The sequence below is a fragment of the Megalobrama amblycephala genome, linkage group LG3, assembly GCF_018812025.1.
Source record: "Megalobrama amblycephala isolate DHTTF-2021 linkage group LG3, ASM1881202v1, whole genome shotgun sequence".
Taxonomy (NCBI): Eukaryota; Metazoa; Chordata; class Actinopteri; order Cypriniformes; family Xenocyprididae; genus Megalobrama; species Megalobrama amblycephala.
This window is the reverse complement of record NC_063046.1, coordinates 45,222,564-45,242,355: the sequence shown is the minus strand read 5'-3', so window position 1 is coordinate 45,242,355 and position 19,792 is coordinate 45,222,564. Positions and strand designations below refer to the sequence as shown.

General features: G+C 40.8%; 1 protein-coding gene across 1 annotated transcript in view; it reads left to right on the top strand.

Moving 5' to 3' along the window:
• LOC125265418 (interferon-induced very large GTPase 1-like) overlaps positions 1 to 9,940 on the top strand; it is a 63,986-nt gene extending 54,046 nt beyond the window's left edge. Inside the window, exon 4 of the mRNA XM_048185631.1 lies at positions 5,121 to 9,940. Coding sequence (XP_048041588.1) covers positions 5,121 to 9,875 — 4,755 coding nt within the window. The 3' untranslated portion in view covers positions 9,876 to 9,940. The remainder of the gene's footprint in view (positions 1 to 5,120) is intronic.
• Positions 9,941 to 19,792: the final 9,852 nt, after the last annotated feature.

The window sequence follows — 19,792 nt, the reverse complement described above, 5'->3', positions numbered from 1 at the left end:
TCTTGTAGTCATAATTCCTGTCCTAGCTGTTACCGAATTGACTATCCCACTTGGTCTCCCATCCCCCCTCTTGGGAGACTCTAAGGTTATTGTTCATCTTGATTATTCAACAATGTCTCCAAGACACTTGAAGAAACCTTTCTGCAAAGCTACCTGAAAAACGATGCACAAGTACCTGGACAAAAGCTGTTTTACATGCTAAGGGTGGTCACACTAAATTTTGATTTGAGTTAATAGAAGTTAACTGATAAATAAAATTGATTCATGACATTTCTTTTTGAAAGCATCCTCACTTTGCAGCATTTTTAAACAGGTCCTAAAACTTTTCACAGTACTGTAGCTTTGCTGGCAGATTTCTTAAAATGTCTTGGCCACAGTTCTGCTACAGTGTTGCTGCAGTTCTTCTGGATTTAGTTTGTCTCAGTTCTCAGTCACAGATGGACTCGATGATGGTCAGGTCAGATCTCCGTGTGGAGAACCGGCTGTTCTCAGACTCCTTGTGCTTACAAACATCTCCTTCAATTATTACAGTTAATGTCAAAATGAATGTTTTGAAATACAAACTTCCTACTGACAAACTACAGCAAAAAATATAAATAACCAGCTTAAAACCTAATGTGCCTAAGACTTTTACACAGTTCTGTATGTTTATGCATTTCAACACTTTAAACCTCAGTAGCTCCATTTCACATTTTTGCCTTTTTGTTCATAGCGACCTGAAAAAATATTTTCATATATTTTACACTTTAAAGAGCTTGGAAACAATGTAACTGTTACAATACAGATGGTCGGAGACACAGGAAGTATAATATAAGATGTTTATTTTACAACCAGATGTGCAACAGTGAAGCAGGTGAGTAAATGGCAAATCTTCAAGTGAATTATGATAATGAGAATGGTAATACTGTCCTTTTTGTCGTAGGCAAGTGGAGGTGGCAGTATGCTGATATCCAGGAGCAAAGATGACGTTGGAGAACACACACAAAGATGGTGTACTCAGAGGGAGAACAGGAGGCACGCTGGAGACAGGTAAGTAGTCGACTGGAGTCCTTAAGGTAAGCATTCAGGTAAGAACTAGATGCTAACAAGACCAGAGAGTGAGTGTGTGTGTGTGCGTCTGAGTCCTTTATACTGTCGTTGATGAGGGTGATGAAGAGGTGCAGGTGCGTGTGATTAGAACTCGGGTGAGGGAGTGCACTGTGTTGGGTGACGGTGGAGCCTGGCGTGTCTGTGACAGTAACCCCCCCCCCCCCCCCCCCCCCCACGGCCCGCTGCTGAGGGCCGAGGACCCCGACGTCATGGCGGTCGTCCTCTTCCATGTGGTGCAGGTCTGTCAGGATGGTTTGCGTGGAACGTGTTGAGCAAGTTATTGTCAAGTATGTCGTTTCTGGGTACCCATGAACGTTCCTCAGGGCTGTAGCCTTCCCAGTCCACAAGGTATTTCAAGAGACCACTACGGCGCCAGGAATCCATGATGTCATGAACCTTGTAGGCGGCACCGGCTTTGAAGATAAGAGGAAGGGGGGGGGGGGGGGGGGTCTGCGTCTGCGTCAGGTTCTGTGGAGACAGAAACAGAAGGGTGGTGAGGCTTTAAGAGTGAAACATGGATTGTATAACATTGTATGAATCCTGTACTGAGGTGGAAGTTGGAGTGGATATGTGACTGGATTGATCTGCTTCAGAATGGTAAAGGGGCCAATGAATCTGGGACTTAACTTTCTGCATGGCAGACGCAGCCTGATGTCCCTGGAGGACAGCCAGACCTTCTGTTCTGGCTGGTAGTTGGGAGCATTGGAATATTGAATGTCTGTTGTCATTCTGCATCTGAGCAGTGCACGTTGGAGCTGATGGTGTGCTGATTCCCAGACCCTCTCACTCTCTCAGAACCAGTGGTCGACTGATGGTACATCCGATGGTTCCCCTGGCGAGGGGAACAGTGGGGGTTGGTACCCAAGTATACACTGGAAGTGTGTGAGACCAGTGGTGGATTGCCACAGGGAGTTCTGTGTGTACTCGGCCCAACCCAGGAACCAGTTCCAAGAGTCCTGGTGGCCGTGACAGAAGGTACGGAGGAAACAACCTATCTTCCGCTCCGTCTGCCCATTCGACTGTGGAAGGTATCCAGATGAGAGGCTTACGGTCACATTTAGGAGAGAGAAGGCGGCTTTCCATACCCTGGAGATGAATTGGGGCCCTCTATCTGACACAATGCCCTCCAGGATTCTGTAGTACCTGAAGATATGGTTGAACATGAGTTCAGCAGTCTCCATGGCAGTGGGCAGTCCCTTTAAATAAATCAAATGAACAGATTTAGAGAATCTGTCAATCACCAATATACAGGTACAGTCATTGGAAGCAGGTAAGTCAGTGATAAAGTCAACTCCTAAGTGTGTCTGTTGGGAATGGGTAGAGGATGGAGTTTACCGGAGGAAAGATGATGAGGACTCTTCGAGATGGTGCATTCCTTACATCCCTGCATGTACCTTCTGACGTCAGCTGCCATGTTCGGCCACCAGAAGCGCTCTTTCAGCAGCGAGAGGGTTTCATTGACCCCTGGGTGGCCAGTGCCCAGTGACATGTGGAAGGTGTGGATGAGGGGAGTACGCCGTGTCAGAGTGATGTATTTCAAACCTGGTGGACAACAGGGTGGAGTGTTGGTGGAAGCATTGGAGGAGGTTAAGGTCTCTTCTGACCAGGTGATAGGGCTTACTATGAGTTTCTTAGGCAGAATGGGTTCATGTTCTTCAGTGTTCTCTTCAGGATGGTAGAGGCGAGACAGAGCATCAGCCTTAACATTTTTTGGACGAGGATGATAGGAGATGGTAAAGTTGAACCTAGTGAAGAAAAGCGCCCATCGCGCTTGTCTTGGGTTAAGACTTTTTGCATCTCTGAGATATTCAAGGTTCTTGTGATCTGTCAGCACTAGGAATGGATGTTGATGTTTTTCTGAAAACCTCCTTGAAATGGGTGATGAAACTGGTGAGTGACAGGGTTACTGCATTCTTCTGTGTCCAGAGAGTTTCAGTCCATCGAAGCGCCTTGCCATTTAACTGTGAAATGATGAACGCCACTTTTGAGTGATCATCCGGGAACAGGTGCCATTGCATTGTGGGATTACAAATTTAAGAATCTATTTAAGATCTGATGATCCTATGTCCTGACATAACATCACCTGAAATACTAAGGTGAAATACATTGTATTTAGCATATTAAGGTAAAGATGACGACATCAGATGAACGATTCTGTTTTGCAAAGTTTCCAGCAAGGGTTTTCTGCCAGTTCCTGTTCTCTTTATTGTATGTCTAACGAGTCAGATTACTGAGATTCTCACCTTTTGTTGTTAATGGCTCTTGGAGCCCCTGTCCCATTCTTTGAATAGGTATGCTGATTGGATTAGGACTGGCGACACTCTAGAGTCTGGGGCAGGTTCCTATACCTGAATACTTCATTTGCATGCTTTGTTTAAGGTCGTCTCCCTGGTGTTTGTCTCTATCTCTAAGCACTGCCCCCTAAAATGTATATAAACTTCAATGTACACTGCCTTAGTTAGATTTTGGATGACTACAGCGACGCACAGCGTGTTTCTCAATAAAGAGTAACTTCTGCTTCAAGAGATCCCAAAGTCTCCTGGTCTATGCTTCTGAGATTTCCAACAGCATCCTCCAGGGCCAGCGAGCACTGCAGAATGAATCCGTTGCAATCCTCCCCCGAACTTGAGAAGCGTGCCGGTTTAGCCATGGGACTGGCTAATACTGGCGGTGAAGGAGAGGTGATGGCATGTGAGGAAGTGATCGATGGTGGGTTGGAGGTGAATGTTTGGGGCATAGCATCGACAAACTCTTGAAAGGGAACCGGGTTGCTCATGCTGGCATTCTTCGGTTATGGTCCGGTCTTCTGTTACAATACAGATGGTCAGAGACACAGGAAGTATAATATAAGATGTTTATTTCACAACCAGATGTGCAACAGTGAAGCAGGTGAGTAAATGGAAAATCTTCAAGTGAATCGTGATAATGAGAATGGTAATATTGTCCTTTTTATCATAGTAAAGTGGAGCTGGCAGTATGCTGATATCCAGGAGCAAAGATGACATTGGAGAGCACACACAAAGATGGTGTACACAGAGGGAGAACAGAAGGCACTCTGGAGACAGGTAGACAAGTAGACAAGGTAGACAAGTAGTCGACTGGAGTCCTTAAGGTAAGCATTTAGGTAAGAACTAGTTGCTAACGAGACCGGACAGTGAGTCTGTGTGTGAGAGTCCTTTATACTGCCATTGATGAGGGTGATGATGAGTGGCGTGATTAGTATTTGGGTGAGGGAGTGTGCTGTAATTGGGAGACTGTGGAGCCTGGAGTGTCTGTGACAGTAACACGATGTGTCTGTTTTTCTATTATGTTGTTTAAAGTCACATTAGGGAGTCAGTAATATTCTGATGAACTGAAATAACTGTTGCAATGCAGACACGCCAGTGAAAAATAAACTATTTCATATTAATGCACTATTACTTATTAATGCACTTATAAATATCCTCCAATTATACTTTTAGTATAATGAATTGCTATACTTAAAATCTGGTAAACTACAAGAAGTAATTTTAATGCACTTTAGTTATCCAGAACTAGTGCTGAGGTAGAGTTAAATATATACGCATGTATATTTGATTGTGCTAAAGTTTAACTATTGCAAGGGTACTTTAGATACACTTTAAATGTCTGATTTACTAATAGTGGCATTAAAACACATTTTATGCTTAATATTAAGAAATGTGCATTTTATTCAAAATAAAGTTAATATATAATTTTTATATCCGTGAGTCTCAAGCAATATGTCAGTAAATATGTTGATGGATTTGTAGTTTACTTAGTATAAAATAAATTTCAAATAGATTTTGGCATAGTTTTTTACACTAGGGCAGTCATCCAGAACTGAAGATCTGTTATGATTGAGTACAAAAGAAAATACTGATTATATTTATAGATTTGTTTTTGGCTTTTCCCATTATTAATATTCATGTAATATTCATATAAAATAAATGGATTAAATTATTATTATTTTTTTTTGTTTTGTTTTGTTTTGTTTTTTTTGTTTGTTTACTGTTTTGATGTCTTTTAAACAGGGAGAAAACAAAAACATCACTGCAGAAGTCAGAGCAGAAAGAATACAGCATCTATTACACAGACTTCTTGAAGGCGGGCACTTCAACAAACTGAGAGCTGCAGATGTTCTTCAGATAAATGTTCATTCATTACAGTCTCATGAGTCTTGTGCTGAAGAAGAGCTGATTCACACTTTCCTACAAAAACTACTGATTATGGACTACAGAGCAAGATACATTCATGTTAGAGATCCCAATGAACATGATCACACACAACAAAGAGACAGTGACTCTTCTGAAGATGAGTTTGATATTTTTGATTATGTTTCCTCTGTGTCAAACAAAGGAACAAGCCAATCTGACCATATCCACCCGATGGATGTTCAGATGGCCGTGTTTCATTGTGCTGATGGTTTCCTGAAGCAGCTGATGGTCACTAAATTGTCCCAGTGTCAGTACGCTCTGCCTTTGCTTGTTCCTGATCCATTCACACAACAGATTGAGTTTCCTCTCTGGACATTCAGACAAATCCACAAGAGCTGGAAGATCAGAAACACCAACAATGAGATCATCAGTCAAACCCAGCCGATCTACATGGCAGAAACTCCAATGGTGTTTTTCACCAGGTTTGGCTCTGTGTCTTCATCCAAGTCTCAGCTGATGAACAGTCTGATCAATGAGAAACACAACACGTTCTTCCACAGGAACTGCCCAGGCAGCAGCAGAACCAGAGTCCTGATGGATGGAGTGGTGGAGATCGCCTGGTTCTGCCCCTCTGGGAAAAACATGGATAAATTCAGTGAGTGTGTTTCGTTCTGTAATCTACACGGTGATGCAGGAGACCATGAGAAACAGCTGCAGATCCTCACTGAAATGAGCTCAGTCAATGTTGTTCTTCTAACACGACTGGACAGGAATGACAGACATGCAACGATAATCCAAAACCTGTTCAGGAAGAGAAACCCACTCATTTTACTTTTTACTGAGGATGAATCTGCTGTCACTGAGATGAAGAAAGGGGAATTCAAGATTGGTTTGAAAGACAGAAATCAGTCAGATGTTTCTGAAGAACTCAGAAAAGCGATAATTGATTGTCTCTCAGAATCATCTTCCACTTTCAGACTTAAAGATGTGTCCAAACACTCAGACATCAGAGTAGATGAGGAAGATGATGAAGACTGCAGGAGAGGAAGAGAAGCAGCACAGCAGATGATGAGTTTACTGGAAAAGAAAGATCTGACAGAAATCAAAGACTCATTTCTGCCTCATCAGGGGAAACTGTGGCATCAGTGGAGTCAGAAGAACAAAGAACTACATCGACTTCAAGTAGATGAGACTGAAATGGACATCAGTAGAAAACAAACAGAGATGAGGAAAATCCGTGAACAGCAGCATGAATCTGACATCAGTGAGATTATGAAAATATTTCATTATCAACTGTTCTCACATACTGAACATAACAAGATGTTTTTCCTCAAATGGCTCCAAGTCTTCCTGGATGAATACACCTCAATTGACCTTTCTGATCTACATCACAAATATGATGAAAAGTGGTCAACCATAATAAAACTGAAAGAAAACAATGATAAATCTGAACAACTCAAAGCTGAACAAACTGAACTTGAGAGAATATCTGAGGATCTTCAGGATGCAAACTTTGGTTTGGAGCACATCATGAGGGAGATCGGTCAGATCTATGAATCATGTTCATCTGTGAATGAGAACAAGAAAGACCTGCAGTTTGACTTCTCTTCTCTCCCGAGTCTTGCAGCAGAGATGATGATCTCTGGATTTCCACTGGAGCTGATGGATGGAGATGCTGCTCATGTTCCTGTGATCTGGATCTCTGCTGTTCTAGATGAACTCATCCAGAAACTGGGAAACCACACCAGAGTCTTTGTGCTGTCAGTTTTAGGGATTCAGAGCTCTGGGAAATCCACCATGCTGAATGCCATGTTTGGACTCCAGTTTGCCGTCAGTGCTGGCAGGTGCACCAGAGGAGCTTTCATGCAGCTGGTCAGACTGTCAGACGAGATGAAAACACAGATGGACTTTGGATATATTCTGGTTGTTGATACTAAGGGCCTTCATGCTCTAGAACTGACTGGAAGATCAACAAGAGATCATGAAAATGAATTGGCCACGTTTGTTGTTGGTCTTGGAAATCTGACATTGATCAACATCTTTGGAGAAAACCCTTCTGAGATGCAGGAGATTCTTCAGATTGTTGTTCAGGCTTTCATGAGGATGAAGAAGGTCAGACTGAATCCCAGCTGTGTGTTTGTGCATCAGAACATTTCAGACATCACAGATGGAGAGAAAAACATGAAGGTAAAGAGACGACTGCAGGAGACACTGGATGAGATGACAAAACTCGCTGCTGAAGAGGAAGTCTGTGTTGAAGAATATTTCAGTGATGTCATTAGATTTGATGTTCAGAAAGATGTGAAGTATTTTGCTCAGTTCTGGGAGGGAAACCCACCCATGGCTCCACCAAACCCAAACTACTGTGAGAATATTCAAGAACTGAAGGAAACTATTATGACTCATGCCTCAAGATCAGATGGAATGATGCTGATAGACTTAAAAGATCGTGTTATAGATCTCTGGGAGGCTTTACTGAATGAAAGATTCATGTTCAGCTTCAGGAATTCTCTGGAAATTTCAGCCTACAGGAAACTGGAGATACAGTACAGCAAGTGGTCCTGGAGTCTTCGCAGTGCCATGATGGAAATTGAGAACAAACTACTCAACAAAATAGAGAATGAAGTGATTCATGAGGTTGAGGAAACTGATCTTCAAAAAGAACTGAAGAAGACAAGTGAAGAAGTGGAAAAATCAATGTCTGAATTCTTTGAGAAAGACACTGATAAATATATACTGATTCAGTGGAAAACATCATTTGAAATCAAAATCAAAGAGCTTCGGGAAAACATTGTGAGAGAAACAAAGAGGAAATTAAATGAGATTCTTCAGCAGCGAGATCTGAAGAAAAAGATTGATGCTCAGAGGTCACATCACGAAAACACTCTCTATGAAAAGAGCAAAGAACTTGCCTTAAAACTCAAAGATAAAACAAATGATGAAGAAAGACTGAAGAAAGAGTTTGATTTGTTCTGGGAACAGAGTGTGAACAATATCATCACAGACACTCCTGCAATCAAAGACATTGATGTAATGAGAGATGTGAGTGAAATCCTCAGTGACGCCTATGGAAGTGTTTCTGTAAATCACTGGAAGGAGAGGAGTGATATTTTAACTGTGTCCAGTTATTCAGAATATGTTATTTTCAGAAAGTCCAGAACAAGTGGGATTAAATGGGCTGTCAATAATGCTTACAGAACAGTAAATGAAATGTATAGATTCGAAAATCTCTCTAAAGAGGATGAAGCCCAGATAAGTTCATTAGTTGCAGATGTTTCTCTGCAGACAGACAGAATGATTCAGTCATTTGACATCTCAAAGCTGGGCTACAACATCAGCTACATTCGTCAACTCACAGATTACATCAAGGCAAGAGTAACAGAACACCAGGAAGAACAAGTGAAATATGTGTTCAAGAATGAATTCTTCATGGATTTGGTTCTTTCCATCTGTGAGAGAGCAAACAAGATAATCGCTGACCAACACAGACTGTTCAGAGAAGCCAATGATCCTGTAATATATGTTGAGAAGAAGAGAGAAGAGTACTATAGTATTTTTCAGAAATACTGTCATGGAGCAACATCAGCTGCTGTTTTTGGTGAGATCATCTGTCAGAAACTGAAAGAGTCCATTGAGCAGAGCGTCTACAAGAAGACTGGCAGAGATCTGACAGGTGAAATGAGATCAAACTGTGAATCACTGAATGGAAACAGATCAAATCTGGAGAAACACATCCTGAAGACACTGGCAGAAGAGGAGGATTTTGACAAATACATGAACTACATTCATAAACCCAGAGATCACTTCAAGAGTTTCATCAGAGCTGAAGTCAGTCGGTACATCTCTGATAAGTTCAGTGTCAGTGTTTTATCCAAGATGAAGGAGAACATTGAACTTCTGCAGCAGAAGATCATGAGAGCAGCACATGAATCTACTGAACATGTTCAAGAGAACAGAGGAGATGTTGATTTGTGGTTGAAGAGTTTCACACAGCAGATCTCAGATGAGCTGATCTTCTCTGAAAAAGACCTCAGTGGAGTCAAAGATGATGATGTTGATGATTTCAACCTCCTAGAAGATGTGATGAGACAAGAACTTCCTGATATAATGTCTGAGATCAGCAGGATATTCAACACTGAGACTTTTCCAGTAAATATGGACTGTAAGTTCAGACCAGATGAGCTTCTGATTGATCACTTCTGTCAGTGCTGTTGGGTTCAGTGTCCGTTCTGTAGAGCCATCTGCACCAACACCATAGGAGACCATGATGGAGATCACAGTGCTCCTTTCCATCGTAATAATGGACTGAATGGGTGGTCTCACAGAGGAACAACAATCTTACAAATTAACGTATGCACATCAGCTGTAGCAAGTGATCAATCTTTTTATCCCAATGACTCAGATGATGCAGTCCTCTGGAGAGACTACAGAAGAGCAGGAGGAGATTATGCGAACTGGAGCATCACTCCTGATCTCTATGAACTGCCCTACTGGAAGTGGTTTGTGTGCAGATTCCAGAAAGATCTGGAAAAATACTACAGTAAAACATTTGAGGGGAGTGGTGAGATCCCAGATGAATGGAGAGAATACAGAAAAGAAGATGCTATCGAGAGTTTGGATCAATACATGTAATGGAGCATATGAAGAATGAGACTCTTGTGTCTCCTCTCAGATTCAGATCACACACTCTAAAAAATGCTGGGTTAAAAACAACCCAAGTTGGGTTGAAAATGGACAAACCCAGCGGTTGGGTTAAATGTTTGCCCTACGTGCTGGGTAGTTTTATTTAACCCAAATATTGTTTAAAAATTACTGTACAGCTGGCTTAAAATGAACCCAAAATAGGTTGGAAATAAAAAATCAGACACATAATTACTAGAGGCAACAATAATAATCAAAAGATGAGCATTTATTAATAAGCAATTTAATAAATGTTTATTGTTTAAGTATTATTCAATTGTTTGTTTATTAAACATATTAATAAATATTAATTTCCAACATATTATGGGTTCATTTTAAGCAAGAAATACAGTAATTTTTAAACAATTTTTTGGGTTAAATAAAACTATTCAGCATGTTGGGCAAACATTTAACCCAACCGCTGGGTTAAAACAACCCAATCGCTGGGTTTGTCCATTTTCAACCCAACTTGGGTTGTTTTTAACACAGCATTTTCTAGAGTGCAGTCAGAAATTAGTTTCTCTGACATTCATCAGTGAATCTGAGCTCATCTACACCTCAGAAGATCAGAGCTTCATCAAATACACCAGAAGAGATTCAGTTCCTCATACAAGTGTCTGTCAGATGATCAAATCAACATATTTCTGAACATATGCCTCATTGATAAAGCTCAAGATGATTGATGTATCTTATAGTTTATTACTAATCTAAACAGCTTAATCTCTATCATGAACTGAAAAAGATCTTTGATAAGGACATTAATGACAGACAGATGAAATATGATTGAAGTGTGTGTTTGTTAAACACACACACTATATATATATATATATATATATATATATATATATATATATATATATATATATATACAGGATACTTTATAAACCTGCTATCAAACGTATACACTGTTATTCAGACATAGAGAATAAGATACATTATCATACCTGTAAGCAGATCTCCAAGGCAGGATTATCATCCTCCTGAAAGAAACCCACAAAAGATCCTGTTTTAGATGATATTCTAATAAAAACCATGAGTTTCTCACAGCAGAGTTAAATATTGAGCTTCATTATCAGCATTAATGATTTACTTCAGAGCCACATCAAGTCAAAAGGGTCATGCATTGTCTTCCGTACATTTTACAACTTCAAAAATACAATGGTTTGACAATCTAGGCCAGTTTATAAACCTACAAGTCATAAACGGTTCCTAATATAGCCGTTCTATTTAATACCTTGAGCGAGTCTTTAGTTACTAGTGTTGAGAGCAGAAATAAATCCCTCTTGCTGGGCGTGGATTAATGCCTACAGCTGAGGGGCCCCACCTATGCAGGGGACTATATTTTTATTATTTTAAATTTACTTACCTGGACATTAAAGAGGGCTCAAACATCTTTTTAGTTGTGATAGAGTCTCAGTCTACATTACATTGACACTGTTGTTTTAGCATGGCAAACAATTACAATCATATAATAATGATTTATATAATATAATCATATGACAGTAATATCCTGATAATATTGTAACAACTGCACAGTAAAATAAATGAAAAATGTTCATGTGTATTGTGTAAGTAGCCTATATTTTACTTTACACTACAGTAAACAATACCTTTGTCCTAATTTCTTCACTTGCAAGAGATAAACCCTAGAGTTCATATTTTGGAGAAAACACCAGATCAGCAGCTGATCGCGTGAGAAAAAGTGCACACACAGCACAGACTGCCTACTTAAACCTGAGTCACAGATTTCAGTCTGTGTGACAGGAACCGTGTCTGTGGTCAACTGTGAACTCGTTAACTCGCTGTCGAAAAGAAGAGAGAGAAAGCGCTACAAGTCTTGGTGGATACAGCAGAAAAGCATGGAACTGTTTAACATATTTTAGTAGAGAGATGTGTATTGAAAATTACATTTTGACAGCACTTAGACCACCCAACCCCGCGCTCTGAGCAAACGCGCTCTTGAAAGGATTTTAAGCAACACGCTTTGGTGCCGAAAGAACAAAACCATGAAATACCAGAAATAATAGTCAGTTGTTTCAGAGATCATACCTTTAAGTGCAATAGAATAAATATCCAACAGAGGGCGCCAGCGTCGTTTTTAAAGCTTGGCCTTTTGTAGTTGCAATTTATTGTTTGCACTTAACACCAGGGCTGGGGAGTAACGAAATACATGTAACGACGTTTTTGTAACGGCGCCACCTACTGTCAGAGAGTGAATTTGCATTTCATTCAGTCCATCTGCTGATTTTGTTTTGTTATGTAGCATAATTTCACAAAGCTAAAGTCAGACCATGCTGTTAATCTTGAAATTATACAATAATTTAAATGAAAAACAACTGCTCATGCTCATGTTCATAACATCTTTGTTGGGACTGTGATGAAAATCCAGTGTTTGCCTCTAATATCAAAGAGCTACACATATTTTTTTTAACAAATAAACAACAAATAAATTTGCTTTAAAAAAATATGCAACCATTATCAGAATCGGCCAGTTTGCTGCTATTGGCCATGAAAAATCAAAATAGGTGCATCACTAATAACAATAGTAAAAAAAATAAATAGGATTATTTAAAAAAAATCTTTTTTTTTTTTTTTTTTTTCGCTGTTTGTTGTTTATATGGTTAATATAAATGCAGCTATCAGTGCACTAAGGTTAAATATTAACATATTTATACTAGGGATAGTTCACACAAAATTATCATATTTTTTTCCAAACCTTGTGAAACACAAAAAGAGAATAATGATGGAGAGATGCAAAACACTGTTGAGAAACCGTAGGTGAGTCAGCTTTGAATAAAACAATTAAACCACTGTCAATTCGACTCTATACACCTATAAAACAACCTATATTTTTAACAATATTTTATTGTTGTTATTTAATATTTTGTTATCCCTCTGATGCACATCTTAACAATTATAATTTAGGAATGATATATCAATAGTAATTATATATGGATGTGATGTAAAAAGAAACAAATATTTTCTTAATTTGTTTATCAAGATATTGAAATTCTTTACCAACACATAGGTAATGTCTAATAAACTGCAGATATATATTTTGTAACTGATGTTAAAAATACAATTTAGTGGAAAACCAAATCCTGGTGGCTAGAGGTCATGTTTATTTACAGGTTGTAAACGTAAAACAGAACATCAAGTTAATATGGTCCTTTAAATATTTCAAAGTATTTCAAAGTATTTAGATTAAGTTACTAAACTTGAGTAATGTAACAAAATACGTTACAGATTACTTTTTAAAGCATGTATTTTGTAATCTGTAGTGAAATACATTATAAAAGTAACCTACCCAGCCCTGCTTAACACCATTTTGCACTTTGTACCAATTAGAACAAACATATGACCCAGAATACTAAGATTTAAGATTTAATGATGTTGGCCCTTGAAAACAAGTCATGCACAACATGTTCAGGTGACAGGAAGGAGCTTTGATGCAGTAAATCATAGGTACACTAAAGCAGATGCATACGGTTTGTTTTGTAACCAAGGCTCAGTCATGTGGGGTAGCAGCGCCCGCAAAGCTACAATCCATGACATCTACATACAGCCTGACGCACCTCATAATAACAATCGCTCTCACATGTGTCACTGCAGAACATCAGCTTGGACACCTTCAACAGTTAAACTAAAAAACACTTGTGAAACTGAAACCACTGCAGGGTGATGTGGTGAGCCCATACTGCTTGAGAAAAGGATTTCCTCTAAAGACAAGACTTAGTCAGTCTTATAGTGGGGCAGGTTTTGTAGTGACCCCCTGTGAAAAGGTTTTTATTTGCAGACCTGTTCAAAAAAAGAAAATTTGAAAATTTGTTGTCTAAAATAAATATTTGTAACAAAATGATTCATGTTTTCATGGTGCATGATAGCTGATTAATCAGGAATTATAGTACATCAACACAGTCTTATAATCAATAAAATCATGTGAATGTAAATGGAATTCCTTAAATTAACACTCTTCATCACTTCTCAATATTTCAAAGCCATGAACTGAGTTGAATTGTGGTGATTTGAGCTGAATTGGGCTCAGACAGCACTGACCACCGAAACTCAATAGAAACTACAGAAACTCTCTTTGCCATGCAGTTTGAGACTTCACATCAAATTTAACTTATGTAAAACTTATGTAACTAATGTCAAATATATAGAGAACTGAAAGTAATGGTTCAATAATACAGTTGTTTGATATGTAAGGAGATGCATGTCTTAGAAACCTTCAGATTTAGACTAAAAATCAATCTGCAAAACGAATCAGTTCATCAGAAATTCTCTATATTGAGAATAGTATATCAAATTTAACTCAGGACTCTATATATTATGAAGAACTTTTAAATGAGTGATTTAAGGTCCTTTGTGTTTTTATGCAAAGACCCTCCATTACATCCACTAACTTTCAGTCATCTGTGCCTATCTGTTGGGCTCACATATGCGGCTTTTTACCTCAGACATGCGGGAGAGAAAAACACCAGTTTTGCATCATGTGATGGGCTTACCCTTCTATATTCACTCCTGATGTGAGGAACTATCAGAAATGCTTGCACAGACGGTGTAATAGCGAGTCATGGAACAGGTCCATGCTTACATTACCATTACATTACTAAAAAGAAGCGTTTTTCATCATTACAATTATTGTAGTATTGCATTAGCAACATAAGAAGCAGCTGGTTCTGTCGACAAGGACAGCTCCCGTAAATGTAAGCATACGGGCCAACCAAACGACCCAAGAAGAGTTTGGGACAAGAGGAGAGAAAGAGCGAGGATCAATATCGGTGTTGCATTTTCTAGATGGAGAGAGCTTCGCGACAAACTTCACCTAGAAAGAGATGCTGATCTTGCTTGTGTTTTACTCGACAGGTGAGTTGTTTTGATTCGTATCTTTAAGGTGCCCTCGAAAGAAAAATTGAATTTACCTTGGCATAGTTGAATAACAAGAGATCCCAGTCAACAATTTGATCTCACAATGATGTCACTATGAGCTCACAATATTCTCATGGTGCGGTCATAATGTGAGTGTCACAGTGAACTAAAAGTGTAACCACACAGAGCTCTCACTGTGTGCTCATACTTTGTTCACAACATGAGGTCACTGCACAATCACAGTGCACTCATACTGTGGTGGAAATATGAGGTCACATCACACTCACTGTGTACTCATACTGTGGTCACTGTGTGCTCATACTGTGGTCACTGTGTGCTCATACTGTGGTCACTGTGTGCTCATACTGTGGTCACTGTGTGCTCATACTGTGATCACTGTGTGCTCATACTGTGGTCACTGTGTGCTCATACTGTGATCACTGTGTGCTCATACTGTGGTCACTGTGATGTCACTGCGCACTCACTGTGTGCTCATACTGTGATCACTGTGTGCTCATACTCTGGTCACTGTGATGTCACTGCGCACTCACTGTGTGCTCATACTGTGATCACTGTGTGCTCATACTCTGGTCACTGTGATGTCACTGCGCACTCACTGTGTGCTCATACTGTGATCACTGTGTGCTCATACTCTGGTCACTGTGATGTCACTGCGCACTCACTGTGTGCTCATACTGTGATCACTGTGTGCTCATACTCTGGTCACTGTGATGTCACTGCGCACTCACTGTGTGCTCATACTGTGATCACTGTGTGCTCATACTCTGGTCACTGTGATGTCACTGCGCACTCACTGTGTGCTCATACTGTGATCACTGTGTGCTCATACTGTGATCACTGTGATGTCACTGCGCACTCACTGTGTGCTCATACTGTGATCACTGTGTGCTCATACTGTGATCACTGTGATGTCACTGCGCACTCACTGTGTGCTCATACTGTGATCACTGTGTGCTCATACTGTGATCACTGTGATGTCACTGCGCACTCACTGTGTGCTCATCCTGTGATCACTGTGTGCTCATACTGTGATCACTGTGATGTCACTGCGCACTCACTGTGTGCTCATACTGTGATCACAGTGTGCGCATACTGTGATCACTGTGATGTCACTGCGCACTCACTGTGTGCTCATACTGTGATCACTGTGTGCGCATACTGTGATCACTGTGTGCGCATACTGTGATCACTGTGATGTCACTGCGCACTCACTGTGTGCTCATACTGTGATCACTGTGTGCGCATACTGTGATCACTGTGTGCTCATACTGTGATCACTGTGATGTCACTGCGCACTCACTGTGTGCTCATACTGTGATCACTGTGTGCTCATACTGTGATCACTGTGATGTCACTGCGCACTCACTGTGTGCTCATACTGTGGTCACTGTGTGCTCATACTGTGATCACTGTGATGTCACTGCGCACTCACTGTGTGCTCATACTGTGATCACAGTGTGCGCATACTGTGATCACTGTGATGTCACTGCGCACTCACTGTGTGCTCATACTGTGATCACTGTGTGCGCATACTGTGATCACTGTGTGCGCATACTGTGATCACTGTGATGTCACTGCGCACTCACTGTGTGCTCATACTGTGATCACTGTGTGCGCATACTGTGATCACTGTGTGCGCATACTGTGATCACTGTGTGCGCATACTGTGATCACTGTGTGCTCATACTGTGATCACTGTGATGTCACTGCGCACTCACTGTGTGCTCATACTGTGATCACTGTGTGCTCATACTGTGATCACTGTGATGTCACTGCGCACTCACTGTGTGCTCATACTGTGATCACTATGATGTCACTGCGCACTCACTGTGTGCTCATACTGTGATCACTGTGTGCGCATACTGTGATCACTGTGATGTCACTGCGCACTCACTGTGTGCTCATACTGTGATCACTGTGTGCTCATACTGTGATCACTGTGTGCTCATACTGTGATCACTGTGTGCTCATACTGTGATCACTGTGTGCTCATACTGTGATCACTGTGTGCTCATACTGTGGTCACTGTGTGCTCATACTGTGATCACTGTGTGCTCATACTGTGATCACTGTGTGCTCATACTGTGGTCACTGTGTGCTCATACTGTGATCACTGTGTGCTCATACTGTGATCACTGTGTGCTCATACTGTGGTCACTGTGTGCTCATACTGTGATCACTGTGTGCTCATACTGTGATCACTGTGTGCTCATACTGTGATCACTGTGTGCTCATACTGTGATCACTGTGTGCTCATACTGTGGTCACTGTGTGCTCATACTGTGATCACTGTGTGCTCATACTGTGATCACTGTGTGCTCATACTGTGGTCACTGTGTGCTCATACTGTGATCACTGTGTGCTCATACTGTGATCACTGTGTGCTCATACTGTGATCACTGTGTGCTCATACTGTGATCACTGTGATGTCACTGCGCACTCACTGTGTGCTCATACTGTGATCACTGTGTGCTCATACTGTGATCACTGTGTGCTCATACTGTGATCACTGTGTGCTCATACTGTGATCACTGTGTGCTCATACTGTGGTCACTGTGTGCTCATACTGTGATCACTGTGTGCTCATACTGTGATCACTGTGTGCTCATACTGTGGTCACTGTGTGCTCATACTGTGATCACTGTGTGCTCATACTGTGATCACTGTGTGCTCATACTGTGATCACTGTGTGCTCATACTGTGGTCACTGTGTGCTCATACTGTGATCACTGTGTGCGCATACTGTGATCACTGTGTGCTCATACTGTGATCACTGTGTGCTCATACTGTGATCACTGTGATGTCACTGCGCACTCACTGTGTGCTCATACTGTGATCACTGTGTGCTCATACTGTGATCACTGTGATGTCACTGCGCACTCACTGTGTGCTCATACTGTGATCACTGTGTGCTCATACTCTGGTCACTGTGATGTCACTGCGCACTCACTGTGTGCTCATACTGTGATCACTGTGATGTCACTGCGCACTCACTGTGTGCGCATACTGTGATCACTGTAGTGATTTTGGACTAGCCTCACTCGAGGGTACCACAGATTTAGTGGTTTATGGTTTTAAATATTAATATTAATATTGAGTCAGATGATTCCTTCCAATATTTTCGGGGCACCAGTCAAGTTTCACCTTGACAATAAAGAACAATCATGGAAGATTGTTGACTGAATTACAATTATATGAATTGGAGGAAGTTCATCATCTGACCAATCTGAAGGATTTGAGAGATATCGTTAACTTGTAGAGCCTCTTACTGTATTATCAACACAAGGAAGACACAAGTGTAATAAATGGATTTTATTAACAAAAGGATAGACAAGAGTAACTAACAACTACTGAATGGATAAAGTGCAAAAAGACTGATAAATGCAAGTGGATGAGTTGGATGTTACTATGGCAGTTACAAGTTAATCTTATGGAAAGATAAACTGTAGTTTCTCTAGAAGAAATAAGGCAAACCTTATTCTGAATTCAACAAATAAACCTAGAGATTATTTGTTATCAACTGATATCAGCTATGCAAGATCTAATGCAAATTAGATAATCATATACTGACAGTATATGATTAATGCCAAGGTCTCTAGAAAGAGGTTTGGTAAGTGATATTTACGTCTGCCTGGTCATGCTGAATCCGAAGGTGACGTCTTCCACTTGTTGAGCTGAGCAGCGTTGCAGTGGGAAGAAAGGAGTTGGAATCCGTTTCACAGCCTTGAACACGAAGTACTTGTGAACGCTGAACTCCTGGAGCACAGAGAAGGTCTTTTCCTGGAACACGCAGAAGAAGAAGCTTTGAAGAAGCCTTGAAGGTTCTGATGTCTGTGCAGATGATCCTTATTCTCTGGAACACGCAGACGGAAGGATCTTTAGATTCTGAAGTAGGGTGCAGATCTGGAACACGCAGATCTGGCGGATCTCTGATGAGAGGGTTGAAGTTGGTACAGAAGATATCTTGAAGATGGGGGGCTAAGCTTGTAGTCGTTGTCTCTGTTGCAGTTTTCAAACTCCCCAAATTCACTTCTTGCAGGACTTCCTTGTTTCTCTCTTTAGAGCTTCAGAGTCTTGAGAGAGCAACTTCACAACTCTGTAGAGTTGGACTTAGCTTAGCACATCTTGGGACCAGAACCTTGAACCGGGACCGGAACAGGAACTGGAGCCTGGAACCAGAATGGGAAACTGCGGCAACCCGACAAACTGGAACACTTATCTGTCCCAGAAACAAGTCTTTTAACCTGTCCTGAGAGGGAGGGAAATGCAAATTGGCACCTTTCAGATGCAGTGTCTTGATTGGCTGATGCTGTCAGAGGTGGCCACTGGATGGCCCCCCTCTTGCATGAGGTTCATTTGCATAGCTTAAAGTTCACATTTAGAACAATGTCTTTAAGGTTTTTCCTATGCATAATTCACTTTCCAAACCAATTTCAGATTACCCTAGGCATTGTGCTGAAAACATAAAGACCAAACATCACTGAGTTATATTGACCTTTTACCCATGCATTAATGTATACCTTGGTAGGCAAGTTTGTATAGTTTGCATGTACACAAACAACACTCATGAAGTATATAGAGTTCTTGATAATAAAAGTGGAGAAGATTTGCTCCATTTTGTCCACTGTGTGTCTATTTTGTGTCCTTTGTGACTTCAAGTCACATAGCAAAACCTGTCTGGTGAGTGGAGTTCAGTTTACACCTCAGGTCTAACGACTGAGGGACTGGGGTGATCAGTGGGGGAGAATGGTGATAGAATTAGCCTGCTCAATGACATGCTAATGTCATCTTTCTTCCTTTCCACAAATGGTCAGGGTGATTGTCTTGATAGGCTTATCTGCTAGCCTATCTATTCCCTTGTTTGCTTCTCTTGGAGGTGTGAGTTTTGGAGCCCTGTGCTTTTCATCATGGCAGATGAGGTGATGAGGGGAGTCTTCCCTCATGTCTGCCTGCTGATCACTACATCACTGTGATGT